A 12,098-nucleotide genomic window follows, 5' to 3' on the forward strand; every position below is an offset into this window, starting at 1 on the left:
TCTGTGGGCGCTTCGGTCGTTCGCCTCTTTCCCGTAACCTCCCGATATTTACCGGGGGTGCTCTTCCAGGCGATGTGTGTGTAAGTGTGTGTGTGTGTGTGTGAGGAGGAGGAGGAGGAGGAGGCCGCCTTCCGCGCGGCGTGAGGGCTTCGCCACTGTCGGCGTGGCTGCATGCAAGCACGGAACTCCGCCTCTACCGTCTCCCTAAACACACTTACATACACACACACACACACACACTTACACACACACACTTACACTTACACGCATGCGTGCGTGCGCACAACAGCAAAACAAGAGCTCTATGTAGCCACGGACACAACGAGATCCCTCACGACACAAGTCACGGAGGAAAGGCACTGCATCGAGTAGAGAGCGAGAGGAAAAGAAAATGAAAAGATACCGCTTAGGGAAGCCGTTCGGCACGACTGCACTCGTCTACACACACGCACACTTACATACACACACACACACACATATGCACATAACCCTGTACATCGAGTGGGGACGTGGTGCTATACCCCGCACACACCTTGAGGGGACGTTGATGGGTGCATCTCTCCCCCCTCTCCCCCTCTCGCATAAACACACGTACACATACACACACATGCAGGGTGGAGAACGAGACATCCAACAAGCCGATCCGCCCACTGGCCGTGCGCGTGGGCAGCAGAACGCCGCCTCCCCTCATCCACCACCATCACCACCATCTCCTCGTTCTCCATGATGAAGACGAGAGGGCGACGAGATGGAGATGGAGGAGGAGGAGGAGGGAGGGACCGGGTGAAACCATGAAAGAACCGTTGAAAGCAGAAGCAGCAGCCGCAGCAACACAAGAACACGTGCGTATACACATGCACACGCGCAAACCCTCCCACCCCCCTTCCCCCCACATACACGCGCGCATAGGCGGTGTCGCTCAGCCTCCTTTTCGCTTCGTCTGTACGGTGTCCTTGTATAGTGTGTGTGTGTGTATGTGTGCACGACACGAATAGGGCGGGAGCACGGAGCGGGAGCGGGAGCGGGAGGGGAGGAGAGGAGGAGAGGAGGAGAGGCGCGGAGGGGAGTGAGGAGGAGAGGGAGGGGAGTGAGGAAGACGAAACATCGAGGATACACATACACACGCATGCGTGCGTGCGTGCGCGCATCGACCGAATAAAATAGCAACACACACATACACACACACATGCACACACACACACATATGCACGCGCACATGTACGCCGAATATACAGATATACATGGAAACACGCTCATGGCGAAAGGAGCGGGTGGGTGGGTGAGAGGACCGCAAGAGCAGAACCGACACACGTCCACACACACACACAATCGATAATACGGAGATGACATCGCGTGCGTGGCTAGCGATGCGGGAGAAAGTGGATGGGGTGGTGGTGGCGTCGGGCACTTGGTACACACACGATGGGGTGTGGGTGTGCCCAGTGCTTCTCGGTGCATGCACCCCCACATACACACACACACACACACACACACCACGTTGAGTCACCGAGAAAGAACGAGAGCGAGGGGCTCGCCTTGTCCCTCGATCTGCTCCGTCAGTTCTGCCGTCATCAGTGGGCATCGTCGCTCATCCCCATCCACACCTACATACCCGGCGCTGGAAGACTCGGCACAATCATGCGCTGACGACCGACGCGGCTGCGCTGGAGAGGTGCGTGGGTGCTGTCGCCGCAAGCGGCGGTGGTGGTGTGGCAGGCTCGAGCCTACCGCTGCTGTTGGAACCAGCAATGCCGACCGCGTGCCGTCTCTCTGGCGTGTACAGGGGTGGGTGTCGCGATGCCGGTGCCGGTGCCACTCCAAAGACTTCCCGCAAAGGTGCTCGTGCTGCGGCTGCGATGGTACTGCGGCAGGTGCCTGTGACTTCGCCGGCGGTGATGCCGACAACAGAGGACACTGCCGCTCGCTCATCCGATGCGCGAATAGCAGCAGCGCGGTGGAGCGCACTGTTCATCTCTCACCCTTGGTTCGACACAGGCGCTGTGTTGGAGGCGATGATGACTGTCAGGGGGACGTTGACAGCGTGACGAGAGCGACTGCGAGAGGGATCGGTACTCCTCTCCCCCTTTTTTTCGCGTCACTCAAACCGTCATGGAGTTACTCGCGCCACTGCAGCAGTAGTTGGTGGTGCTGGTGAACGTGCCTGTGGTGGGCGAGGTGACCGACGCGGCGTACGAGGAGATTTGGCCGATCCACGTCACGCCGGCCGTCAGCGACGGCTCCATCTCCCCATACGAAGATATTCGACCCGATGCGTTCCCAGCGGTGATGACGTCAATGAGGCTGACAGCCGCCGCTGCCGCCGCCGCCGCCTCAGCCCCCGTCGGCTTGAAGACACTGCTGCTATGATTGCTCGCGCCTCCGGTTCGAACTCGGCGGAAGCGCGGCTGGTGGTGGTGGTGGTGGTGGTGGTGGTGGTGATGGTACTGCTGCACGCTCGACATCCCAAGGCTGCCGAACGACCCCCAGTCTGCACTGGATGGGGTCGGCGCCAACATGCTGCACGTAGCAGCCACAGAAGATGGCAGGTTCGCGTAGGAGACGTCGGTGGTGCTGGCGTTGCTGAGGTTTGTGGTGTTTGCCGTCGCGGCACCGCTGAAGAGGCGCGCCGACACCGACAGTCGCGAGGACGCGCGAGGCGCGGCCAACGAGAGCTGAGGCAGCGGCGATGGCGGCACGCAGGAGCGGCTCCTCCAATCCTCGCCATTTACCACGTGTGGCGGTTGCCGCGCGCCGGAGACGGTGAACCGCGCGCTCGCTGAGGTGGTGATGCCTCGCAGAACTGAGGGTATCAGCGAGGGAGGGGAGGGGATGAGGGAGGCGGACGATGTTGGCTGATACGTAGCTTCTGTGTCACCACCACCGGCACCGGCGCTATCAGCGCCACGATTTCGTGCGCTGTGCCGAGGCTGCTGCGGCTCCCACGGCTGCACCCCAGCCGCCTCGTGAATGGAAACAGCAAGCGTTGTGCCAGTGTCGCTTCTTGTCCGTCGGAGCAGAGAGCTATCGGACACCCGCAGCACACGCGGCACGCCCTCCGGCTGTGAACATGGTCGGCTGCCGAGAAAGTCAACGAAGGCCGGGGAGTGGGAGCTGCTAACGGTAGCGGTGCTAGACAGCGGTTGGTACGCGCGTTGCAGTCTCACAAGAGAGGCGGCCGAGTCGAAGCAGGCAGTGGTGCCATCGCCGCGGCCATCCCCGTCGCGGACGCCCTGACAGAAGTCTGCGATGGTGCTGTAGCGACGCTGCAGAGCCGATGCGGAAAGGTGACAGCGTTCCATCGCGTCTTGAGGGTTTCCCGGCGGTGCGGCCATCGCATGGCTGCTGTAGTGACCCTGCTGAAAAATGTCCTCCTCCGGCTGCTTCACTGTAGTCGTTGCCGTCGTTGGCCTTGGCCGCGCATGCGCGCTGCTGTTGCCACCTTCACCGGTGGCGCTGAGAGCCTTGCCCGTTTCTTCGTCTTCCCCCGCTACGCTGCTCGGACTCCCTGGGGCGACGGCCTCGGTGAGCCAGCAGAACTGTCTGCCAACGGTGCAGCTGCTGCTGTAGTCATGGAAGAGGACGTCGTGGTCGTTACTGTTCGTTGCCATTGGCGCTGTTGCCGCCTTGCGGGACGTGGCAGAGTCGAGTCCGTGCAAGGGCACTGCCCACGACTGCAGAGGCGGTGTTCTCCGGGCGCCATTTCGTACGGCGTTCACGGAGGGGGTCGGCACCGACGGAGAGTGCGTTCGTGGGTGCAGCTGGCTGTGCTGCTGGGCCTGCTGCTGCTGCTGCAGCTGGTGGTTTCGCTGTATTTGTAGAAATCGTAGGAGGCCCGGCGGCACATCTGCGTCGTACGTCGCCTTCTGCAGAAACTCCTCGACGACGCTGTCCAAGTTGTGCCGCGACGACGTGGAAGAGCGACGGCGGTGATGCTCAGGACAGCTGAGCGGTGAGAGGGCGCGTTGCTGCGAGGATGCCCCAGCAGCGGCTGCGGCTGTTGCAGAAGCAGGCCGACTTGCGCCATCGACGGCGCTGCTCGCAGCTGTCGTCTCTGTGGCGCCTTCATTATTCAGGGACAACGACGACACCCGGCGTTGGGTGCCGCGGTACGCGTGATGGCTGACGGGACCACCTGCGTCGGGCCACGCACAGCTGCTGGGGAACGGGGTGTTGCTTGAAGACCGTTGCTGCTCGTCAACGGCCGTGTGGAAGGCCATCACAAGGGAGGTCAGTGACGCGTGCGAGTCCATGGGCACACGTAACTTGGCGGTGACTTCCCACTGCTCACACGTTGACTACACTGCAACCTCCGCCTGCCGTTGCCGCGGCTGTGGCGGTGCCGAGGGGAGTTGCGGGATTGACCGCAAACTTGCCGCTGAAGGACAAGAGAGTCCTGTCCGTTGTGCGCGGTGTGGGCTTGCGCCGGCGACGGTTGTGGGAGAGGTGCTGACGCTGCTGCAGCGGCGGCGGTGACGGGGGTTCCTCCCAAGGGAGGGGAACCGCGGGGCGAGGGACAGCGTTGGCGAGCAGCTGCGCTCCTTCATAGACTACATGAACGCCGCTCATTCACCAAGAAGCCGACGGAAAGATGAGGGCAGCCTGCCAGCGGCACCACACTCAGACACGCGCTGTCGACGCTTGGGGATGCGGATGAAGGGGGGGGGGCGGTGTGCAGGGGCGAATCGATGACGTGGCTGGCATGTCATCAGCAGCAGAGGGGAGAGAGCAAAGACAGGGGAGGGGAGAGATGCGTGTGTGGGCGACAACTCAGAACGACACTCTCACGCACGCCCACGGACACACGAGATGAAGAGAGGGAGCGACAGCGCTTCGCTCTCGTCGGCGGTGCCGCAGCGGGAGACCGGGGAGAGAACCGGTGGAGGGGGAGGGGAGGGGGTATGGAGGGTGTGGGAGGATGGGGGGTGGGTGGGAGAGAGGGCAGGCACATGTACGCAGACACGTATCCCCTCCTCCTCTTCCCTCCCCCCACAGAGAGGAGGAGGAGGGTAAGGGAAGGCGGAGGAGAGACATGGGGTTGGGTCGGTCGGGTGGGTTGGGGAGAGCTGTGCGCAGATAAATACGCATGTCCGAGGGGGGGGGGGGGGTGGAGTGGGGAAGGTGAAGGGGTCGAGAGCGCGCACACGCACGCATGCACGCGCGAGAGAAGATATGCTAGTGAGGCTTTTTGTGCTGGTAACGGGCACATGCTCGGACAGCCCACACATGGGTGCGTCAACGCGATGATCGCGCACACACGCGAGCCCATACACACACACACACACACACACACACACACACACACACCAACTATAAGAGCGAGCACAAGCACGTCGCGTTCCGTCAGAGAACCAACACATCGCACAGCGTGTCAGCATCCGCAGCCGGGAGGGCCTTCATGGCGACCGCCGCGATGGCCGGCGCTGTCGCCGCCATTGTCGCTTCCTCACGTCCGTCCGCCTTGTCGCCACTGATGCTGGCCGCTTTACCGAGGGCGACATCGCTCTCGCCCGAGACTGACTGCAGTAGGGCTGTCGCAGATGGCGGCCACAGGATCGCCTGCAACGTGCGAGCGTCCACGAGTTCTATCGCGTCGCGTGAGATGCTCCGCCACCCCGCCTGCCATGGTAGGAGGGTCAGAGAAAAGGTTAGACTGCTTGCAGACTCTAAAAGACCGAGCAGGCGCACGGTGGGCCCCGTGTAGAGCCACTGCGGCGCTAGACGCTCCACGCGAACCTTGATTGCCACGTCGTAGCGATGCACGTTGCTGTGGTTGACCACCTTGAAGTGCGCCGTGACGGGCAACCCAGCGAGGAGAGGCGCCGGCGGTGTCTGCTGGTGCAGCGCATGGTGATGAGGATCAGCTGCCGCAACGTCACCGTCCTCCGAAGCTGTCGTCTTCGACGACGGTGGCCGTGTCGAGGGGTGGGCTGCCGACTCAGCGATGACGTGCGTGACGCACAGCTCCACCTCCGCCTCTGCCAAGAGCTCTTTGACACGCAGCGGTGCGCTCCGCGCCGTTCCAGTTTCTCCATTCGCGCGGCGCCACGTCCACTGCACATAGCCCAATGATGCAAGCCGAGGACTAAGACGACGTGTCATGAGGCCGCCGCGGCCGTGCACCACCGTGGCGTGTCGCAGCTCCTCCAGGAGGATGCCAACAGTGAAGAGCAGCAGGTGCGTGTCGCCCGGCATGAGGAGGACCGGCGCCGGCACCCGCGATGCTTCCGCTGCCGTTGACGAGGTGCTACAACACTTCCGCAGCTGCACGCTTTCTACTCGGCCGTCGCTTGCCACCACCTCACGAAACACCGCCGCACCGCGGTGATGGGTGAGGCTTGGCAGCACCAGCTTAGAGTCGGTGAGAGAGAGCGGCACGCTTGACATGTTCTTCAGGCCAATGCTTAGTTGGTAGAGCGCGTACGCGCGTGAGGCAGTTGACGAGCGCGGCTCGGATTCACTGTCGTTTTCACTGCCGTCCGGTTGGTCCTTCGCCAACGTCCACGTTGGCCGGACATATCGCAGAAACCTCGGCTGCACTTCCATAATCGGCTGCTCCGTCTTGAACGTGCTGTTCCACTTGAGCTGCCGCTGCAGCCCGCTCGGGTCGTAGTAGTCTACCGCCACCGCCAGCGCATAGGTGCTCGCCTCGCTCAGCGGCGCCGCTGCAACAAGTGTGTAGTGCGACTTGGGGGGGAGCGTCTCCACGGTGCAACGCAGTAAGGCACGCCGCAGCGGCGCTGGCGGTTGCGCCACGCCTACGTGAATGCGCGCCTGCGTCAGGCTGTAGTTGGCAGCGTTGTGGAAGCACAGGAGAGCGCGGAACACCTCGCTGGCAAGCAGTGCGCCCATCTTGCGCGGCAGTGTAAGCACTGGCTGCACACATATCGATGTGGAGAAACACAAGTTCACCGGCATCGTGACGGGCCCGCGGGTGGGCTGCTGCTGTTGCTGCTGCTGCTGCGGTGACGCCGTCGACGTTGAGGTAAGGCGGCTACACGGCGGCTGGCCGCGCTGCACGCGGCTCCACGGGTCACCAAGAACAGGGAAGAGGATGTCACCCTCCTCGGTGACATCGCCGAGATCCTCGCCTAAGGAGGGGAGGAAGGAAGGTTGGGAGAGCACCGTTGCCTGCAGGCCGAGCGGTGCCGTCAGCATCGCGGTGCCGTCCGCCGCCACTGTGCCTTTGGCAGCGCCCTGCTGCGCCGCGGAGGACGCTGGCGGCCCCGCTGCCGCCGTCACACGACCGGGCGCGGCAGGGCTCCGCATCGCCGCCTGCCTGGGGAGAGGTTCCATCAAAGAAGAGAGAGAGAGAGAGAAAGCACTAGCGGATGGTGGCTGGTGGTTGGGGCAGGGAGGGGAGGAGGGGTGCCGCGTCGCTTGTGGCTCCCTGACGTGCCTTGAACATGCGCAGAGCAGTGCCGAGAGGGGAGAGAGAGGAGTAGGGGCGAAGAGGAGCAGTGGTGTTGAGGGAGGGCGCTCGCGGCGGCAGCGGGAGTCGCTGCAAGCTCGCTGGCCTGCATGCGTGGGACAGTCGGCAGTGCGTGCTCTGCTGCCTTTCCGTGAAGATTTTCGTGTCCCTATTCGACTTGCAAGCGGTCCCCCTCTCTCGCGTTGCCATCCCCCGCACACACACACACACACACACATATATATATATATATAGAGAGAGAGAGATACACAGAGGGAGGGAGGGGGGGGGCCGCAGCCGCAGCACCACCACAAAGCCAAGCGAAACAGAGGCGACGGATAGATCGGTGCCTCCGCGTGCCTCTGAGCCGCCGATACGCTCCTCCTCCCCCACTCCCTCACCTAGGCAGACATGGAAGGATCTACAGACATTATGTGGCCACAGGCATGCCACGTGGATGGGGAGGGGCGGGGGGGGGGGAAGGGACTACTTGCCTCTTTCTGAAGCACACACGTCTTGTCCCGGCTTCCTCATCTCAACTCGCCCGTAGCACCTTCATCAGTCGCTGTCGTCGCTGCTCGAGGAGCTGCCACCGGCCAGCTGCGGCGGTGGTGGCAGCCGCGGCGCTGCCGAACCGACCATGCGACCTCGCGCGGTAGGATTGACACCCGGAGGTGTCGACGATGAAGACGAGTCCGAGCTGTCTGCTTGCTTCCTGCGAGCGCCGCCGTACTTGCCGTTTCCGGTGTCGCTGCCACTGCTGGTGCTGCTCGAGTCGTCGCCTTGCAGGACCCTGCGGCGCTCGCCCAGCATTGAAGTCAGGGCACTGACTGCGGACTTCTGTGGCTGAGGTGGTGGTGGAGGGGGAGGGGGCACACGTGGCGCGGCGGGGGCAGCTACACCACCACCGCCTGGCTTCGCACCAACAGGCATCTTAGAAGAGGTCGGCGGTGGTGGCGGTGGCGGCGGCAGAGGCGGACAACTTCCGCTGGCAGACTTCAGCTCGGACAACAACTTCGACGCTGGTGGCGGTGGCGGTGGCGGCGGAGGCGGTGGTGGTGGCAGGCGCGGAGGAGCGCTCCCACCGCTGCCGAGCGGAATCATTGGCGGGTTCGGCTTGCCTTGCAGCAACGCCGCCGGTGGGAGCGGCGGCGGTGGCGGCGCCGTGGTGGAGCGCGTCACCCCTGGCGGCGGTGGTGGTGCCAGCGACGGAGGCGCGGCAGGCGGAGCGGAGAGTGCGGTGGTAGTGGGCTGGGTAGAGGTCTCGCGAGCCTGCTGTTGCTTGGGCCTTGCTCGGCTGCTTTCACGCCTGCGGTGTGCCGCGCGGGTCGCGGCCTCAGTATCGTCGTCACTCTCCTCTGATGCCGTGCTGCCGTCGCCGACAGCGTGACGCCGACGAGCCCATCGCTGTCGCTGCTCTTGGCCAGGGGCGATCGTCTCGAAGCCGCGCGGACCCCGACGTGATGCACGGCGTTGCTGCCGGGGACCACCGTCGTTATCGTGCTCTTCGACGTCGTCGGAACCAGTGCTGCCGCTGGTGTGGCCTTGCATATCCCTGCCACGTTGGTCCCAGCGCCGCACGGTAGCCAAGTGCTGAAGCGGCAGATTCCGCGGCATGTCCCGCAACAGGGCTCGCGATGACGCTGCCGCCGCGTCGCCGCCGGGCACGAAAGCATACTGCTGCGCCTGCAACGGCGTAGTAAAGTTGCATTGGATGTCCACCGTGCTGGTGCTGTGCAGCCACGTCGTCGGTGTCGACCGTGCCGTCGCCGCAAGCCCTGTGAGACTGTAAGGGTCTCTGTAGATGGGAGCGCCGTGCTGCGCCGACGCGATGGCGCCCTTCGCGTCGCTACCGTTGCTGCTGCTTGCTGCCACCAGATGCCGGTAAGCCATCCGGCGTGCCGGGAAGCTCACAAGGGCGCTGAGAGTGCTGGGCATCTCGCTCGCGTTATGCATGGCCTGCCCGCCTCGCACGGCCGGCAGACAGCGAGGCTGCCAGGCAAGCGCGGAGGAGGAAGATGGCTGCAGCGAGGCTGCGTTCATCAACGTACCCCGCCCGTTCAAGTGCCCAGCAGCTGCCTCGCCACGGCCCCCGTGCCCCACCGTCACGGCGCTACTTTCCTCACCGTCCAAGAGAACTGTCTCCAGTGGCATGGACTCTGCCAGCCGCATGGCAGCGACGGCGTTCACGGGCGGAGCAGGACTGCTGACATCACTGAGGCTGCCGCCACACCAAGCGAAACCACGGTGTGCGGTGGCGATGGCGCGCTCAGAGTCGGCGAACGCGGACACCACTGGAACAGCACGCATCGGCGGCTGGTAGGACGGCTGCTGCGGTTGCTGTGCTGCGTCGTCGTCGGAGTCGTCAGTGGAGGACCCGCTGCAGGAGCTCGGCGCAACCGGCGGCAGCGGCGACGAGCGGCGTGGTCGCAGGAAGCGATGACTGTGAGCCGTGCTCACCGCTGAAGGGACGCCGCTGATTATGATAGCAGCGGCGTTCGTGCCGTCCTGCGCGCCCCGCTGCGATTTGACCGCCTTCGCTCTCACGCCGCCATCGCGGCTGCGGGGCTTGAACGGCACGGGCTGAGGGTATCGAGGTTTGCTCTCCAGAAGCGTTGATGTGCGTCGCCCTCGCAAGCAGTCGATAAAATCAGCACAGATGCAGATGCGTTTTTGAACGGCGTTGAGACGCCGCTGCTGCGACGCCGCTGCCTTGTCCAGCCGATGCAGCACTGTGTCCACCGTGTCAGCCAGCGCTTCAAGAGAGGCGACGGCAGACGCGAGGGCCGCGCAACCACCCTTGGAGGAGGCGCTCGTGAGTGGCACGACGAGACCAGGAATGATGGCGATTGCGGCGGTGTCGTACGCGCGCGCGGCGGCTACGGCGCGCGCCGAGTCCACGCTGCTGCTTCGACTCTTGGAGCTTCCACTGGCCTCGCCGCTGTCGCTGATACTACTCTCCATGACCTCGCTCGCGGTCACCGTTGCTGTTGCTGCCAGTGCCATCATGAGCGTGCGCACACAGTACGCGAGGTTTGCGGGTCCGTTGAATGGATGGGAGAGGGAAATCGGAAAACACAGCGACAAGAGGGGCTCGCCGGTCTCCGGCGAAGATGCGCACAACGGCCGATGTGGCCTGCGTGTGTGTCTATGAAGGGGGCGCCAAGGTTTGGGGTGTTGGTGTCGGTGTTGGTGGTGGTGGGGCAAACACGCTGGTGAACGCCGGTGTGCCAGCGTCGCCACGCACTCGACTGTGCCGTTGCTGCGTAGAAGCTCTCCGTGCGAGTGCGAAAACTTACACAGTACACGCAGGCGCCGCTGCAGGTGTGGCGAGGGCGAAGCAATGACGTAGGAGGCGAGGCAAGAGAGACTGCGCGCAGGAGCTTACATACGTGCATAGACACACAACATGCGTGTCTACGTACGTGCGTGCCCTCATCCAGAGGGTGCTCATCGGTGGTGCGTCGGAGAGAGTCATCAACGGCGCACGCGGACGCGCACGGAACAGCCGTGACCGCAGAACGCAGTTGTGGGCGCAAGACGGCGCGCAGGCGATGCACCGCGTCTTGAGGCGGTGCGCGCGAGAGGGGACGGAGGTGGAGCGGGTGAGCGCCCGCTACACGGCCGACACCCCGGCTTCTGCTGGTTCTTTGCCGAGGGGTAAAAACACGAAATGAAAGGCGCACGCCGCGGGGCGCCCTGGAAAGAAAAATCCGAAAACAAAATCAAGCAACACAGAAGATAACTGCCATGGGTGACATCGCGTTACCATCGACAGGAGGTCGCTCATCCCGGAGGTGCTCGTGCACAGGTGCGTGCGGCACGCTGCGGATGTCATTCACCACGCACACACACACACACACACGCATGCATGCATGCGCCCGTTTCTCCACGCGGTTCACGCTGCTGCGAGAGCTTACGCCATCACGTTGCGCATCGTGATCTTGCCCTTGGGGGCGATCAGCTTGCAGTGGGTACCGCGCTGCTCGAGCTTGCCGGCGTCGCGCAGAGCCTCGTACTCGGTGCGGAGGATGTTGGTGAAGCCCCAGTACTTGGACATGACGATGATCTGGCGGCCGGGGAACTTCATCTTGGCGCGGCGCAGGGCCTCGAAGGCCTGCGGCACGTACGCCTCCTTGGTGCGCATGGACAGCAGGATCTGACCAATGCGGACGCGGGCGCACACGCCGTTCGGCTTACCGAAGGCACCCCGCATGCCGGTCTGCAGACGATCGGCGCCGGCGCACGAGAGCATCTTGTTGATGCGCAGCACGTGGAAGGGGTGGGCGCGGGTGCGCATGTGAAACACATCCTTGTTGGCACGCTTCACCATGTACTTGTTGGCCTGAATGCGGGCAGCCTCCAGCGCCTCGGACGCGATCTGCTCCAGCTCGCGCGACACGACGTGGATGCACACCGGGAACTCATCGACGGTGGCGCGACGTCGGCCAATGTCGAAGTTGCGGATCTTCGGATCCGGCACACCACGGCAGAAGCGCGACTTCGGGTACGGCTTGTTCTTGCAGAACCGGTAGCAGCGAGACGGACGGCGGGCCATGTTGGCGACTGTAGCGCTTCGAGTCTTCCGAAGGGAAAGAGCACGAGGGGGTGGTGGTGGGGCAGGGCACGCAAAGACGGTCGCGATGAGCGATCTCTCTGCGTGTGTGTGTGTGTGTGTGTGTGTGTGTAT

The 12,098-nt window shown here is 63.8% G+C and overlaps 4 protein-coding genes across 4 annotated transcripts; all 4 read right to left on the reverse strand.

The window, feature by feature from the left end:
- Positions 1-2,099: 2,099 nt before the first annotated feature.
- On the reverse strand, positions 2,100-4,250 carry LMJF_04_0720 (hypothetical protein; the record flags this gene model as incomplete). The annotated part of the gene is made up of 1 exon (XM_883478.1): positions 2,100-4,250. One exon carries the CDS (start codon positions 4,248-4,250, stop codon positions 2,100-2,102), a length of 2,151 nt encoding a protein of 716 aa, XP_888571.1.
- Positions 4,251-5,340: 1,090 nt separating this feature from the next.
- On the reverse strand, positions 5,341-7,647 carry LMJF_04_0730 (conserved hypothetical protein; the record flags this gene model as incomplete). The annotated part of the gene is made up of 1 exon (XM_883480.1): positions 5,341-7,647. One exon carries the CDS (start codon positions 7,645-7,647, stop codon positions 5,341-5,343), a length of 2,307 nt encoding a protein of 768 aa, XP_888573.1.
- A 319-nt stretch (positions 7,648-7,966) lies between these two features.
- Positions 7,967-10,417, reverse strand: LMJF_04_0740 (conserved hypothetical protein; the record flags this gene model as incomplete). The annotated part of the gene is made up of 1 exon (XM_883482.1): positions 7,967-10,417. The coding sequence occupies one exon, from the start codon at positions 10,415-10,417 to the stop codon at positions 7,967-7,969; it is 2,451 nt and encodes an 816-aa protein (XP_888575.1).
- A 907-nt stretch (positions 10,418-11,324) lies between these two features.
- LMJF_04_0750 (putative 60S ribosomal protein L10) lies at positions 11,325-11,966 on the reverse strand (the record flags this gene model as incomplete). Its single annotated transcript, XM_883484.1, has 1 exon — positions 11,325-11,966. One exon carries the CDS (start codon positions 11,964-11,966, stop codon positions 11,325-11,327), a length of 642 nt encoding a protein of 213 aa, XP_888577.1.
- Positions 11,967-12,098: the final 132 nt, after the last annotated feature.

Source organism: Leishmania major, chromosome 4, assembly GCF_000002725.2.
Source record: "Leishmania major strain Friedlin complete genome, chromosome 4".
Lineage (NCBI taxonomy): Eukaryota > Euglenozoa > Kinetoplastea > Trypanosomatida > Trypanosomatidae > Leishmania > Leishmania major.